The sequence below is a fragment of the Microcebus murinus genome, chromosome 6 (assembly GCF_040939455.1).
Source record: "Microcebus murinus isolate Inina chromosome 6, M.murinus_Inina_mat1.0, whole genome shotgun sequence".
Lineage (NCBI taxonomy): Eukaryota > Metazoa > Chordata > Mammalia > Primates > Cheirogaleidae > Microcebus > Microcebus murinus.
In genome coordinates this window covers 108,964,055-108,980,698 of record NC_134109.1, presented here as the reverse complement: position 1 = coordinate 108,980,698, position 16,644 = coordinate 108,964,055, and the positions used below count along the sequence as shown (strand labels likewise).

The window sequence follows — 16,644 nt, the reverse complement described above, 5'->3', positions numbered from 1 at the left end:
CCTGGTGGGCCTGGGGAGGGGACCTGTAGTCAGAGAGCTCTGTCCCGGTGTTTACTAGGAAATCAAAGCACTCTCCCTCTCAGATGGGCTGGGGAGGCGGGCGTCAGGCTCACCAGGGGCCTGACTTCTGAGTCCCAGGCTTGGCCAAGGCAGCTGCGGATCAGCTGCTGGGCTGGAGACCCCAGAGCTGTGTCAGACCAAGACTCTCCCTCGGTCTCACCCAGCGGCCCTGGGAGGGTGACCTACCAGAGTTTCCGCACCCACAAAGTGGGGGTGATAACTGCATGCCCCTCATCAGCAGGTTGATGCATCAGGTTGATGCAAGGGTCACATGAGGCTATGACCAAAGTTCTGTGTGCAGAGTGAGAGCTCAGCACGTCCTGATGGGGACACTTAGTATTAGTGGCAGGCGGGCTGAGCACAGGCTGGGCTGCAGTTTGCAGAAGGACCGGCCCCATCGCCCAGGTTAGCAACTCTCTCCCAGTCGCCTGGTTCTGCAGTCTGCCCCCACCCAGTTGATGACTCAAGACTCTCAGCAATTTATGGCCTCGTCATCTTGGCTTTGTTTACAGAGAGTGCCACACTCCTACCCCACCCGCCCACCTCTTAATCAAGGACTGAGGTGGACAGTGAGACTGGGGTGGCAGCAGCCATCAGATAGGGACAGCATGGGAGCCCACCCCTCCCTGCCTGCCTCGTTTGCTCGGGTGAAAGAGGAAATTGTCCATCCAGGCCCCTCCCTGCACAGGGGGGGAAACCAAGGTCTAGCCAGGCTGACTCCTCGGGTCAGCGGCACAGTCAGAACTGGACCCCAGGCCTCCTGACCCTGCTCCCTGATGTTAGTTTTCTCTCCTCCTCATCTCCTCTGAGCCAGACCTCCTGGCTGCTTGGGGCCAGACCCTGACTTGGCCAATCCACCCCATCCACCCGCTCAGTGCCCTCTTCCGTACCCCTAAGACTGTCTCATCCCTCCCTAGAGGGAGGGGTTCTCCCCATTTGCCAGACACATACACTGAGGTCCAGAAAGGGAAGGGACTAGCCCTGAGGGCTCCATAGCACCTTTTGGTGAGACCCCAGGCCAGGCCTGGGAGAGAGACATACACACACACGAACTAGCAATTTCCACTCAACAGATCAACGAATTCCTCTTGCAGGAACAAGTTTACCTACCGACCTTCCTCTTCTACCAACAAATCAAAGATCTGTGAACAAAGATCTATCATTGTTTTGCACTAACAAGCATCACTGGTGCCTGCCCGGCTTTTCTCTGTCTTGTTTATCACAGTGTCACCTGTGCACTGCCCTGGCATTCTGTATAGTGTGTGCCCTGCCCGGTGGGGGGCTGGGGTTGGGGTTGGGTATGCCCCGTGCTCCCGCAGTCCCTGAGCAGTCTGTGCCCCGTCCTGACCACACACTCCAATTCTGGATGTGTCCCTCCCGCTCATCTGGGGCTTCCCAAGGACAGGGACCCTTGCACAGGGTTACCTTTGTGTGACCACACTTATCTTGGGATGAGGAGAGGGGGTCAGAAGGAGAGAGGCCTGGGCGAGTCACTCTGCTTCCTTGACTCTCCTCAGTGTCAGAGGGTCCCGTGAGCACAGTAACTGCCAACTAGCCTGCTGCAAAGTGTCAGAGCGGACAGCCCTCTACAGTTTCCAGGGCACTGCCATCCAGCTTCCGGTTACTCCTCTCAGCCTCAGGAGAAGAGTAGGGGACATTATTTCCTCTACTTAACAATGAGGAGCCAGGATCAGAGAGAGGGAGTGAGTTGCTCAAGGGCACACAGCTCCTGAACGGCGGAACAGGACCCCAGCCGGCTAGAGCTGCACAGTGTGCTGAGGGGTCTGTGGGGTGAGTTAACCAGACCTGGCTCCGAGCAGGTGCTTGACAAGCTGGTGGCAGGAATGAATGAATGAATGGGTGCATGTGCCAGACTGCACAGTCGACAGGGAAGGGGGAGGCAGCAGGGGCCTGGGGGGAGCACTTGGCACTTTTGCTCCCTCTGCTCATTTGTCCCCTTCTAGGTCCCCAGGCACTGTTGGCACTTGGGGCTCTAGTGCTTTCCCTTCTCAGCCCCCCCCAATGCCCCTTTCTCACCAGCCTCCCCAGGCCTTCTCGCTTCCCTTGGCCTCTGCAGGGTCTCCTCCCTGGAAGCCTCCCCTTCCCCAGGGCAGGAGCATAAACGGAGGGTCTCAGGATGTGCCCCCAAACAGCCATCCCTTGGGCCCAGCTGCGCCCCCCTGAAGCATTCAACCCTCCGGAGGACAGCCTTCAGAGAGAGGCCTGCACAGTGCCCAGAGGCAGGTTCAGGCCCACTGGGTGGGGAATCCTGGGGATTTGGGGACCGAGGGAGTGTTCTGGAAGTGTGGGGCTTGGGCCCTGTGGCACCTTTACTTGGCCAGGTGGGGACATCCAGGCTGCAGGATGCCAGCATGGGCCCTCTAAGTCAGCCTACTGCCCCTCCCCATCCTGCCTAATTCCCTGTTCTGTGGGCCTCAGGCCCTTTCCCAGGGTCAAGGCTACTTGCGGCTCTGGCCCAGTCACTCAGGAAGGCAGGTCCACTCCAGGGCCAGTAGCTTTCCCAGCTGGGCAGCACCGGGCTTCCCCCGGCTCCAGGGGCCGGTTGGGGTTGGCGGGGGGGCGGCAACAAGCCCACACGCCTGTGTACGGGTGTGTGGGGCAAGGGAGGGGGAGCTGGCCAGCAGGGGGCCTTGCTCAGCCGCTTGCACACACGAAGAGACAATAAATCGACAAACACTTAATCTCTCTGCAAATTGAAACGGAGCCGTAAATATCTGCTGCATCCTAGCAGCTGAGCTATGAGTCTCGTTTATTAATCTCTTTAGTCCCAGGTGATGGATGGAGGAGGAGAATGGCCCGCTGGAGACGTGGAGGGGTGGGAGGGAGGAGGGAGGAGGGAGGAGGAGTGGGTCAGGGGTCCGGGAACAGCCTCTCTGGAGCAGGGGTCAGAGGGAGAGGCCTGGGGGATTTGTGCTCCCTCTTTTATTCTCACCCTTGTGGGGCCCCGTGAACAGGGGTGGACAGCCCTGTACGGTTTCCAAGGCACGGCCACCCATTCTCTTGTTAATCCTCCCCACAGCCTCAAGAGGTGGATGGGATGACAGTACTCCCTCCACTTAACAACGAGGAGACAGGATCAGAGAGGTAGAGTGATGCAGCCAAGGCCACACCGCTCAGGAGTGGTGCAGGCGCGCCTCTGCCTGCAAGAGTGGCACGGTGGGCGAGGGTCTGCGGGGGAGACGGCAAGGGCATGTGTGGGGTGGGATCCTTATTTCTCCCTTCCCAGCTTTCTCCCCTCCCCCTTCCTCAAATGCCTGGTAAGCCCTGTGTGGTGCGTGCCCAGGCAGGAGGGAAGAAAAATGGCAGAGTGGGGGCAGGGACAGGAAGGAGAGAGGAGCTGGCGAGGTTCTCAGCATGGCTCAGGACAGTTTGCCCCCCACAAGTACTTATTTTTGGAGCGTCCCCCCAGCAGCGTGCAGGGCTCCTGGCTCAGGGCGGCAGAGCGCAGGGAGAAGTCCCCGAGGCCAGGTGGGTGCTGGTGCTTGACAAGGAGGTGGGGAGAGAAGACCGATGGCAAATTGGGGCAGGAACACTGGGCTGGGGAGGCTGAGGAATGCAGCAGGCGGGATGGGGTGGGGATGTGTCTGGTGGCACTCACAGGGTGCCCTGAAGGGGCACTGGGTCAGGGCTGTCTGTCTGGAGGCTGCTGAGGTGGACACCAGGGGACACTTCGTCTCTGTCGCACTCACTGTTTCTCTTGTGTTTTCTCTGCCCTTGTGGGTTGGAAGGGTCTGGGTCCCCAGGCGGGGCTTCTGCTTCAGGACCCGGTGACCCGCCTCCCAGGCCGCCTCCCAGGCCAGCTCGGGCTTCACTACCTGCCTCTGTGAGGCGCGCTCCCTCCTGCTCGTGGGGGACCCCAGGCTCCCAGGGCTTTGTGATGCCATCACCCCAGCTGGCATTCCTGCTCCCTGTCACCCATGTGGGCAGCACCAGGGCTGCCCCGGCTTCCCTCTCTGGTGCCTACTGGCAGGGGCGGCAAGAAGGCTCCGGCTCGGCTCGGCTGCGCTACCTGCCACCAGGTGGTGCTGAGGGCGCTGAGGCGGGTCTGAGCCTGGGTCAGCCTCGCCAGGCCTCGGACCTCAGCCCGACCAAGGCTCTGGGCAGTGCGGAAGCCCCAGGGGGCTTGGGGACATCTGCTCCAACCTCCTGTGCTGACAGAGGCAGGAACTGGGGCCCAGAAAGGGAGAAGGAGTTCAAGGCCGCGTCAGGGAGCAGTGGGAGTGCTGTGAGAGCAGGGAACGGCACAGAGCTGGCTGGGCTGGCAGAGGTGTGCCTGTGGGGCGCGCTGAAAGGGGGAGGGGTCCGGCAACTTCCGTGGGTCAGGCCTGGAGCAGGACGTTCCATGTCACAGAGGGCAGCCCCAGTCCAGGTTTGCCTGGGACTATATTGGTGTGAGCACTGCAAGTCTCACACCCCTCAGTCCTGGGCGAACAGGGATGGCCGGCCACCCTAGGGCCATGCCAGGAAGACACAAAGGACTGGGCTCATGGGTGTCTCTGCCCCCTTTCTGAGGGCCCTTGCCTGTCCCATTTGATGCTGAGGGAGGGGAGGGGTTAGCAGCTCCCCTGTGTTAGGGGAGTGCAGCAGCAGCGCTCTGCCTGCCTGGGAGGGGAGGGGCCCTGGGCTGGGAGGCCTGCCCTTCTGGGCCCAAGCCCCCCATCTCCACCACAGGGGGCCTTGGGAGAAGCCACAACTTCTCTGGCCTGCCTTCCTCTCTGCACCCACGGAACTGGCCCTCTCAGCTGGCGTCAGCCCACCGCCCCGAGGCGCAGGTCCCACGGGTGGGGGTGGCTGGGGAAGTGGACTTAAGGAACTGAGGGATCCAGGGAGGGAGGGTTCTCGGGTCCGGCAGGCTCAAGAAAGGGAGAGGAACAAAAGGGGTCTGCTCCGAGCGGGGGTGTGAAGGGCCGAGGAGACAGTGGAGGGAGGGGAGGCTTTCAAAGAGAGAATGAGAGGGATGAGCTATTCCAGCGTGAGGAGGCTGCAAAAACTCCACTGAATCTTTCAACAACCCTTGTCAATTATTCATCTCCCGGTATGAGGGCCCTCATGTCTGCCATGAATCTCCTCTGAGTAAGGAGGAGGGAGGGCAACAGGAATCAGATTGAGAGAGAGAGAGAGAGAGAGAGAGAGAGAGAGAGAGAGAGAGAGAGAGAGAGAGAGAGAGAGAGAGAGAGAGAGAGAGAGAGAGATGCGGGAGGGAGATGGGGGGCAGCTCTATGCTTGCATTTCTGCACTGGAAATAGCATTGGACACACGCTTCTTGAACTGAGCATCTCTGCCTGTTTAGCCAAAGCTCAAGCACAGCCCACCTCCTCCAGGAAGCCCTCCTGGCCCTGTCTTTCTCCCTCTCCCTTCTTTACTGAGAGGGTTTACTAAGCATGCCCAGCAATGCTGGCTGAGTGTGGCAGCTAAGAAGATGCAGTGTCTGAACCGTGCCCCTCTGCCTGTTGTCCCTCCCTGGTATTTATTGTGTACCTACTCTGTGCCCTACATCGTCTCCTGGGCTGTGGCTTGCTCCCGTCTATTGGGGGATTTCAGAGCTGGGGGCCTTGGCCTCTTCCTCCTGGTCCCCGCCCCCAGCTGGACGCAGGGCCGGGCCCCTGGCAGGGTGGGGAGTCCTGGAGTTCTGACTGGCTGGAGAGTGGGGAGCCCAGGCACATGCAGGTGTCTCATGAGCCCGTTGTGGTGGAAGTGGGCCCCTCAATGTCCCTGCTCTCACGCTGGTGTCAGGTGTCTGGGGGTGACGGGGAGAGGCTCACAGGTTATTTAATGTTCGGAGAGTCACCATGTTCAGGATGACCCTTAACACCTCACTCTTCACACTCAAAAGCCCTACCCAGGCTTCCGAGTCCGCAGAAGGCACGTGTAGGCTTCCTCCCCCTCTGCCCCAGGCCCTGCATATGGCCCAAGACCGTGCCCGTGGGGCCTGGCCCTCCATGGGCCCATCTAGGACCAGAGCCTTGCACCATGTAGGCACCATGGCTTGAAAGGCCTGCGTCAAAACCAGGTGTCCGAGATGCAAAGGAGTGGCTGAGTGGCAGCGTGGGGATGAAGGCAGGTCAAAGGGCACACTTGGGGCTGCAGCCCCAGGGCAGCAGGGAGCACGTGCACAGAGGGGCACAGATCTCATTCCCGTGCTCCTGCCTCCATTGCCCAGGCGCTCCTTTCTCCAGACAGTGTTCAATTCCCTATTAATGTGAAGTAGGCTCTGAAGGGAATCCGGGACGAAACTGTTCCTCGGGCTTGGGGGAATGCATGATGAGACTAGATACGGACATGCAGAAGTCAGGGACGCTGGAGGCTCACGGCCGGAGACATGGCCATGAGCCTGGGAGGCAGTTAATAGCTTGGTTACTGCACAACCACTGCATGTCCCTGGGCCACTGCTTCACCCCTAGGCTCTGCTGCTGTGACCAGTCCCTGACCACATGTGTAGGACTTGCACACCTTGTGACCATGCCATTGCTACGCAGTGTGTGCCAGTGCTATTGAAGTGTCCGCTGCTGCCCTGTGACTGTCTGTGTTCTGTGACTATGCATTGCATCCTCCTGCAATGCAGGGCTGTGTGACATCATTCTGTGGCTTGGGCTATTGCTATGCACCAACACGCCACAGCTCCATGGCTGCACTCTGTTGCTTGTCACTGTGCCTCTTGATTGCTTAAGTTCATTCATTGCTATGTAATTTTGTCTGGTTGCTATGGAACTGTGACCCCTCGCTGCACACTACCTGTGACTGTCACAGAGCTGTGCACTGTTGCTACCCGCCCACGATCCACTGTCTATTACTGGGCTCTATGGGCCACGTGAATGTGCGTGTCTGGGTGCTGCACTGAGCCTTCCAGGCTCTGGCCAGTGGGTAGGAGCTGGAGCTGGAGCTGGAGCTGGGGGCTGGGTGTCTAGGATTCAACTATGGCAGAGTGTCAGAGGTGGGACTAGATGAGCCCAGTAGAGCTGAGGAGATCGAGAGAAGCCCAGGGAGAACACAGGAGAGAAATGATGCTCAGAGGGACGGAGCCAGGGTGGGAGGGTGAACTTGGGATGGAGCCAAGAGTTGGGAACAAGGAGGAGCAGGACGGGCCTGGAGCAGAGTGGGACGGGGGGCACAGAGGGCCAGATCCGGTGCCCTGAGCACCCTGTGAGTGTCCGAGGACGTGATGGTGCCAGGTTGCTGGGCGTGCACGCCCCTGCTGAGCCCAGTGTTCCCTCGGCTGCATGCGAGACAGCACAGGAGCACAACATCGGGAAGCCTGGGGCAGGTCCATCCCTGCCCGTCCCTGGGCCACCTCACTGCCACCCTTTGTATAATGAGGGTATCAGTCTAGGGCTCTTTCTAATGTTCTTGCTGTGCAGCCAGAGGTTTTATTATGCCACACAACAAGCATTTACCAACATCTGCATTGGGCCAGGTCTGGACAGGGCAGCCCAGAGGCTCCTTAGTTCAAGGGCTGCATGGTGGTGGCTGAGTGGACCTAACCTGGTGGCAGACCAGGGCTAGCAGCCAGTCCTTGCAGCCTTGCCAGGTATCCAGCAAGAGGCAGGGGAGAGGGACCAGGGGACCCTCTCTCTGGGTACTTGGCACTGATGGGGCTGCTGGGGGTGATGTCCGGGGGGGAAGCTTGAGCTAGTTCTCCCTTGGCCCCACCTCACCACACCTCTGACAGTCCGTGGGCATGGGCGCCTGAGGCCCTGGTCATCACTCAGTGCCTCCCAGAAGCCTGTCTCCGTGCCCCGGGCCACTCCTTTCTCCCCTCTGCCACTCACAAGGGTTACTCTTGCTCAAAAGCACTTCCTCCTAATGGCTAACCTTGACTTCCCAAGCTGCAGTCTAGTCTCGTCTCTTTTGGTTTAATCCTTAACAGAAAATCAAGACCCACAATCCACATTATTATGATTATAAAATATTCCGATATTAAAAATATTGTATAAGCAGCTCACCTTTCAGATCCACTCTACATCTAAGGACTGTTTCCTCCTCAGCTCTATGTTCTCTTCTTCCCTCCTCCATAATCGCCAGCATCACTCTTTACAGACACAGAGAACACTCCAGCCTGACGCATTCCAACCCTTTCTGTCACATCTCCCCAAAACAAATCATGGTATAGAGATACCTGTATCTAATTCCTTTCAAATAATCCAGACCTGTTGACCTCAGCTCAGACCTTGGATTCTTTGCCCAGCAGATTCCAAATCAGGGAGCCCCTGCCACACGTAGCACCGGGAGTGGGGGCTGGGGACTGTCCCGTCCCTAGCGCGCCCTGCCAGTGCCCAGGTGGCTGCCGAGAGAGGCCTGTCTAGTCAGGCAGCGCAAGGCCCCTGCTGCCGGACGTGGGGCGGTGCAGGGGCCAGGTCTGCGTCCTGGGGGGGACAGGCCCCTGCTGCCGGACGTGGGGCGGTGCAGGGGCCAGGTCTGCGTCCTGGGGGGGGACAGGCCCCTGCTGCCGGACGTGGGGCGGTGCAGGGGCCAGGTCTGCGTCCTGGGGGGGGGGCTGCACTGGCGGAGGGCTGGGCCTGGCTAGGTGGGGAGGGCAGGCAGGGTTGTGACGAGCTCCCCACAGGGCTGTGGCCAGGAAGGGACGCCCTCACCTTGCACCTTCCTTCCTGCCTGCCTCTCCCTGTTGGCACCTTCCCTGTCTTTCCTCCGTGGCTGTCTGCTTGCGCCTTTCTCTCCGGTATCACCTCCTCTTAGAGGCGCAAGAAGGGAGGTTACATGGCCAGGATGTGGGGGCGGCAGGAATTAGTTTATTCATGCTGCCCCAAAGCTCCAAAGACAAGAGCGGTATCTTTATTTTGGACAAAGTTTATGTCTGAGCTGTTTCCCCAAAGGGCAGAGGCGCGAGGTGGGGCTGGGGTGGCCACGAGTGCCGTGGTGCCCTCCAATTCGTCTGATGGGACACGTTCCCGGACGGTGCGGAAGTGCCAGGGGAAGGTGAGGAGGCCGTCGGCAAGAGGGGCAGGTCCCGAGGGGAGGATGGGAGGATGCCCAGGGCTTCCCTGTGGGCGGGCGGCCTTGTCTGGGGCCCCTTCTCGGCTTCCAGAGCAGCGCTCCCCATCGGACCACCGTGCCCGCAGGCAGGAAGCCCCGTCAATTCCCCTGTGGTCACTGGTGGAAGCTCAGCTGGGGACTTTGGCCTGTCTTTTTGGAGGCCTGTTCTTTAGCATCAAGGGTGGAGACCCAGCACTGCCCCTCCCAAATGAAGACACCACTCGGACCAGCTCCCGGCCCTCTGAGCAGCCGCGTGCCTGGTGGCACCAGGGAGACGCACCAGCTCCCACGACCAAGGGCGCGGACTCTAACCGACACTGGCGTCCTCTGCTTCGGGCCCCAATTTTCCCTTTTACAAGTTAAAACGAATCTCTCAGAGGGGCTTCCCTCTGCGCAGGGCCATGCTCCCGAGGGAGTTCTGAGGCAAGTAGGGGAACCGGCTTGCTGGTGCTGTATGGGTCTGTTTGGGAAATCGTGGGCAAGGCCCAACCGAAAGGTGGGGAGACTGTCAGAGGGAGAACCTCCCCTCCTGCCCGCTAGTCTTGGGGCAGCTTGCTCGCTCGCACAGTGTGGCCAGAGGGAGGGCCACTTGCCACCCGAGGCATGAGCTAGTCCCCACGCCCATCGCTCTCCAGCCCGCCCTGCCTGGGGAGAGACACTCACCGCGTCGCGGCTCGTCTCTGGCTCGGGGGGCTCCTCCTCTGCCCCCTGAGAGCTGGGCGTACTGGAGCCCGTTACGGGGCTCATGGCCGCCGACCAGGACTCGCGGATGGTTCCCAGCTTCTCGTCCAGGACTTTTGGGTCCAGGGTGGGCAAAGCCTTGCTGTTGTCTGATGTCAAGAAGTTTTCTGGCCTCTGAGAAGAGAAGGTGCAGGAAAACTTCAGACAGGCCCCTTCTCTGGGCCTCTCTGCCGTAAGTACACCTTCTGCACCCTGAGCCTCCCCTGCCCCGTGGCGCAGGAAGCCTTGTATGCCCAGCCCTGTATACCTCCCACCACCTGCCCTTGTTCACGGGGCCCTAACAGCATCCTGCTTGCTATTCCTCCAACGAGCCAAGCGCTTTCCTGCCTCAGGGCCTTGGCATCTGCTGTTCGCCAGCCGGAGGTCCCGTGGGTCTTTACATGGCTGTCCCCTCCGCATTCAGATCTCGGTGCAGACACGGTCTTCTCAGGAGGCCCTGCTCTTTGCAATAGCCTCCACTTCCAAACCCACATTACCCCATTTTCCTGTGTTCATTGTACTCTAGTAGAAAACTAACTGTCGAAAAATGGATCTACTTGTTAGCTGCCTCCCTCCTCCAATGCCCACACTAGGACATAAGCCCATGCCAGCGTCTGGCTCATTGTAGGCGCTCAACAAATATTTGCTGAAAGAATAAGCGAACGATGCCCTCTCTGACCCCACGCTTGGTGCAGTAACAACAGCTTCTAAAATCCCGCTCTCTTTTGACAGCCGTTGCTGTGTAGACTTATTTTCTATTTCGTCTCCTCTATCATCCTCCAATCTCATCACTCCTTAAACAAAGTCTCCTCTTTCTGTGTACTCTGGTGAGCCTCTGTCTCCTTCCACGTTCTTTTCCTTTTCTTCTCTTCTCCCTCGGCCTGACTCTCGCTGTCATCTCTGCGTGTCCAAAACCTGACCCCACTTGCATGCCAGCCCCCCGGACAGCCCTGATGCCTCAGTTCACACTTGCTTGTAGCTTTTCTGGGTTCTTCCTGCCCAGCACTTGGCTGCCTGTGCTCTCACACTGCTCTCTTTCCGGACTTGCTTGTTTTTCTAACAAAACATTAAGTTCCTTGTGCTTAGGGACATGTCCAGGCTCCCTTTGGGGAGAGGTTACTTTAAAGCTCTCTTTGAAATCTGTGGTTATCTCTAAAATATGCCCATTTTCAAAGAACCATGTAGTGTCGGGGTTTGTAGGGACCTGCAAGGGGAGCTAGTCCCACCCTAGATCAGCTGTTGGAATCCTCTCTCGGCCACAGACAAATTGTTCCACTGTCTGGAGTATTGTGCTAGAAATAAATAGAGCCATGGCACAGTGCCAACCAGGACAGATGCACTCAGGGTTAAGATGCCCGAACAACTGGAGTGGGAATGGGCAGTCAGGCCTCTCTTTAAGTGGGTACTCTGTATGAAAAGCTACCCGGATGAGCTGGCGGAATGGGACTGGGTCCTTCTCTTTACCGCTGGGATCCTTTAAATAATTATTCCCTTATACCCTTTTCAATTAAAATTTGGTGTGCAGAAATTCATTAACATGAAACCTTTTCAGGCTGTGCCCGTAGAGGAAGGGGTAGTCATACAAGACACAGAGGCATCCACTCTAGTCTGGGCCCCGTCCTCCTGCAATCCCCATCCAGTGGGCACAAAAATAGATAATTCCAAAGAGAAAGCAGCTATGATAAGACTCTTGGAATGGGAAGAATGAGACGCTGGGTGCACCCGAGGCTGGCTTTGGCAAGCCACCTACTGCACTACACAGCCAGGACTCTGGGCCTGTTCTGTCTGTGGGCATTGGCCTGGCCGTCTCTCCCACCTGCTCCTCTTGGTAGCTCTGGTTTAGGGAGGGCGGGATTCACGAGGAGGCTCCCCACTGACATGAATACACCCCGTGTCGCATCTGAGTCAGATGGCTTGGAGTTTTCTGGATGTCTGTGTGCTTTAGATAGAAAGAAGTACCACATCTGTCTCCCACTCAAAACAGCTGCACACTAGACCAGCTGCAGAGGGAGAGCTCTAAAATGCATATTAGATGGATGGGTGGCTAGATGGATGCAGGAGAGAACGAAGGAAGGAATAACTAGCCAGGGCAAAGACCACGTCCCCACTGAGCAGGTGCCCCTGGGGCTGGGGTGAGATGCTGCTTCAGGACCCATAATAACATTTCTCCTCATTTCCAGGCAGAAAGCCAATCTCAATGCCCTGGATTTCATAGACTGCCATCTAATCCAGTTAGGGGAGGAAGTAGAAGTAATGAAATCAAGGGAGAGGTCTCCAGAGGTGCCCCCATCAGCACTGAAAGCAGGGACAATTGCCGAGGGAGCCCCTCCCCCACAGTCTGCCTCCCTGATGTCCACCTGTGTGGCCCAGCATCGGCTGGGCCAACTCCGTGATCCAGAGCTGACATTTCCTGAGCCCCTGGTCAGAGCTGGGCACTCACCACGTAACTTTCTGTGGATTCTGAACTTTACTATGTGCAATTCATTTACTTTTATCACAGAGCTAAAATAAAGATGAGATCAACCCCTTGGTCCAGACCAGTGCCCTCACCCATCAGTCTCTCGTGGGCAGGGGTGTGTTCTGAGGAGGGGAGGCGAGACTAAGTCTATTTTGCTCACATTCCCATCCACTGCACCATAGGAAAATCTTTAGACCTCTAAACAGTGCAGGCCCTACAGGGGAAGCCCAAGGCAGTTGCTTTTGTCACATAAGGTGAGAGGCACCAAGAGGACACAGTGCCTCACACAGGGTCTAAATTCCCCTAATAGTTCCCTTCTTTATGGCCAACATTGTCTCTCCTGGCTCTCAGCTTCAATCAGCCCATATTTTGGGGAGGGGATTATGCCCTCATCTCCTCGATCCTCAAGGAGGGAGCTTGTCTGAGACCACAGGGAGGGGCCAGCTGCTGGGGTGGTGGTCGGGATAGAGGATGGGGAGACAGCAAAGCCTTGGGACTAGCTCCTCCCATTCAGGCCCAGGCTTGCCTGGCTCTCCTCCTTTCCTTTAGGTGGGTTGGGGATCCTGGCCCACCCCACAGTCTGCTTATTTGCTTTTCTATTTGATAAACCCTGCCCTGCCTGCTGGGACAGCTTGAGGCTGACAAGTGGCCCCTGGCTCTGTGGCTCCGTGGCTGGAGCATGTCCTGCTTCATTAGGGCTGTAATTGGAGACCAACTTTGAAAGCTCAAAGCAATGCACAGCCACGCACTAGCTCAGACTCAGCACCCAGCCCACCATTCCCTGTGCTGCTACAGCTGCCCACACCACACATGAGTGCCATAGTGGGGGGAAGACACCCCTTCCTCACACTTCCCAGCCCTCACTGTTGCCAGCAGAGCGGGGTCTGTTGAGACAGACCAGACCAATGGCATCACAGGCTCGAGACTTCTTAAGTCACCTGTCTCCCTCCTCCCCGCAACATCCTCTGCCTCACTCCAACCCACTCCATCCCCTAGATCCCTGATCATGCAAAATGCAGCAGTTCCAGCCTGCCCTGGCAATTACGGACTAGCCAGGCTACAGCTGCTGTCCTTGGTGCTGAAAGTGCCCGCCTTCCGGCCAGCCCGCCTCTTGCCCCGCCCTGAGCCTTCTTGCGGGAGCGCACATGCTCTTAATTCAATTAGCTGGCCCTGAACCCTCCCCAGGGAGCCTGGAGCGGAAACTGACAAATTCTGTTTAACAAAGACATTTGTCCCTCGCCCCGCTGGCTTTGGGCTCTGCCCGCCTGTATCCCGCTCATTAGGTATCTAACAAAGTGCGTCCCAAGAAATCTGCTTCCAATCTCTAGTAATTCAGGAGTCCTGATGCAATTTTCTCCCTGATAAGGGTTTCTCAGCCCGCTGGCGAGCGCCGTAATGAGCCCTGTGCAGCAGCTCCCAGATCAGTCACTGCTTTGTTATTTCCTGTGGCCGCAGTTGCAGGTTCTTATCTCTTCAGCTGTAGGCGAGACTCAGACAACTGGCCCCTCCAAGAAGGTTGCTGCCTGTCCTGCATATGGTGACCCTCATTTGTGGCTTCCCTCTTGCTCCTGCAGCTGCAGTGGGGTTTGAATCTGCAAGTCTGTCTCCCAGCCAAGAAGAGTCCAGGTGTTAATCCTTGATGGGGCCATGATTCTTTTGCCAGAAATTGGTGTCAGAGAGTTAATCTAAAAGCAAGTTATGGGGTCTGGGAGAGGAGCCACTGATAAGAATATTTAAAAATTCTGCCAGGGATTTTAATATTAAATAGTGTCCTGCCTGTGGCTCCGGCTCTGTGCTCACTCTTTTTGCCTTAGCCCTGCTCTTTCTGTATTTAATTTTTGCCCTTGGGTTTCCCCATTCACTTCCAGAGAGACCTTTCTAGTATAGATCGGACTACATCCTACTGCTGCTCAAAGACCTTCCCATCAATTTATGGCAAAGTCTAAACCCTGTATGCTGGCACCCGGCTCTCCATAACCTGTGCCCCATCCACCTCTCCCGACTCACTACAGTCCCCATGTCATGTGCTTCAGACACCGTCATGCCTCCATGCCTTTGCATATGGGGTCCCTTTGACTGAAATGTCCTTGCCAATTTCCAAGTCATTATCTGGGGCAGGTCTCAAACCATGCCTCCCTGTCATGCCTCCCCGACCTCTCTATGCTCAACACACCACCCTTAACTAGGACCCTTAGGAAGATAGGTGGTGATGATCTGCTTGGCATGGGTAAGGAATCTAATAAATGGGTAATATATATGAATGACATTGGCTGGGACAGGGGTTCATCTGCTTTGGCTGAAGGGAGGTCTAGGCTAAGGTGGTTGGGCTTTGAAATGGGGAAAATCCCAAGACCAGCTTCCACTTTCTGAGAAGCTTGGTCTGGAAGCTTCTGCCACATCTCTAGTCCTTCCCTCCCCCTTCTTCAATCTACCAATTATGCATTGGGTGCACAGGAGAGCACAGCAGGGGAAGGGAGGGGCCACATGTCAAGGTTCCTCAGCCACCTCTGCCTCCTAACTTAGCACACTCCATATCTGGGTGGGAGTTGTGGGCTCACATTCTCGAGTCAGCCAGGCGCTATGGTAGGCAAGGCCTTCGGGATGACCCTGTATCAGGCCTCCTGAGTTACTAGCAATGGGAAGCAGCCTGGCTCTTGGTCCCAGCCTACCCGCCCTGGGCTGGGAGCTCCTGGGCCAGGAGGCAGGTCTTCATTTTTGCATCTCCTGCACAGCCCCCGTGGAAGGCAGGAAACACTAGGGACCTTAGCAAATCTGGCCTCTGGAAAGGTGACCATCTGTCTCTTCCCCATTTTTTCATTCTCTGAAAATTGCTGTGAGACCCAGTGTGGTGCTGGTGATGTTTGTCTTCAGCGCTGGACAAGGCCTCCCGATGTCCTTATGGGTGTGAGGCTGGTGGAGCAGCTGTCACAGGGGCAGGCGCTGAGCCACTGATTCTCAGGGCTCTGTCACTCCCCCTCCCTAAGGAGCCCTGTCCTCATCCCTGACAAGTGCAGCATGTTTGTCAGCAACTTGGGTGAGCGACACCAGGAGCTCCTCTGCATGTCTGTGGGACACTGCGCACACCCTCCCCATTCAAACGTCACTATGTTCCTGGCTGGTGGGGACAACAATCCTATTGTGTGATGAGGGAACGGAAGCTCAGGTGGCTAAGGGCAAGTGGAAGATCCAGGATCTAAACCCAGGTCTAAAGATGCGCATTGTGGATGTCACAGCACTGAATGTTTCTAACCACATCCGAAGACAGCTTGGAGCTTGGGCTGGGGCATGAGTGGGACTGTGCACATGTTGCATGGTAAAATCAGGGTCCAGAATGATCCCAACCCTAGAAGATGGGCTGAGACAAAGGCAGCAAATGCCACAGGGAAGAAAAACCCTAAGTTCAAATAGAGGCGAACCCTAAGTTCACCTCCTGCAGCAGAGGTGCAAGGTGTGGCTGTGCCTTGCTGATGTGCCAGAGCTGGATCCTGGCCCTAAAGGGCCCTTCACTGCCGTGGTAAGCACCAACACAGAGCAAGCACTGGACTTTCACTGCACCAAAGGGGAGAACAAGTTCAGAGAGAGGAGTGACAGTCCTATTCTACCCATCAGTGCTGATTGGGCCCCACACTCTTGGGGGACACTGTACTAGGAGTGCTGTTAAGAGGAGACAGCCTACAGGATGAGTGTCAGAGGCCAAGTGTGACAAACAGCAGGCAGAGGAAGGAGAGCGGGTTCAGGCTGGAGATGTTGTAAGATGTTTGCAAACGCCAGCAGGGCTGACATGGGCATGGGCGCGGACTTCTCTGGAGCTGGCCTCAGGGAGGAAAGGCAGGGCCAGGGGCAGAAGCTGGAGAGAGAGAAGCAAGAGCTTTACAAGGAAGCTTGTGGCGTTGGGAGAGGGCTTCCTGGCTGGTAATGAGCTCCCTGGTAGGAGAAATGAGAAAACAGACCCTGTAGAACCCTCTGTGTGTGCTCCGGGGGAATGCCCTACCCCCTTTCTTGGAGGTGGGGGGTCTGGGGGGAGTTGTACAACCACCAAGAGACTGGGGGGGCCAACATTGCCCCCAAGGTGCAGAGCACTACCAGGGGGCATTCAGACATTGTGGAAAGCCCTTTAAGGTGTGGTGGCCAGCCTGGCCCCCCACGCCAAGCGTCTGTGACCCCAGGGCCGGGCTGGCCCCTGGGAAAGCCCAGGCTCTCATTTCTCCCCTGCCCTGTGCCCAGCTTCCTTTGGGTTTGGTGGGAGGGGCTCTAAACTGGACCTGGAACCTGAGCAGGTGAGGGAAAGGGTGCCTGGGAGCTGCCTCCTGCCATCTGACCTGGGGCAGCGAGAGGACGGGAGGGCAGGGGCTTTGGGTCAGGGAGGAAGGACGGCAGGGACGTTGTGAGGTGGTAGG

General features: G+C 57.4%; 1 protein-coding gene across 1 annotated transcript in view; it reads right to left on the bottom strand.

Moving 5' to 3' along the window:
- Positions 1 to 16,644, bottom strand: part of CCDC33 (coiled-coil domain containing 33) — an 85,132-nt gene that overhangs the window by 25,586 nt on the left and 42,902 nt on the right. The window contains exon 11 of the mRNA XM_012748251.2: positions 9,733 to 9,924. Coding sequence (XP_012603705.1) covers positions 9,733 to 9,924 — 192 coding nt within the window. The remainder of the gene's footprint in view (positions 1 to 9,732; positions 9,925 to 16,644) is intronic.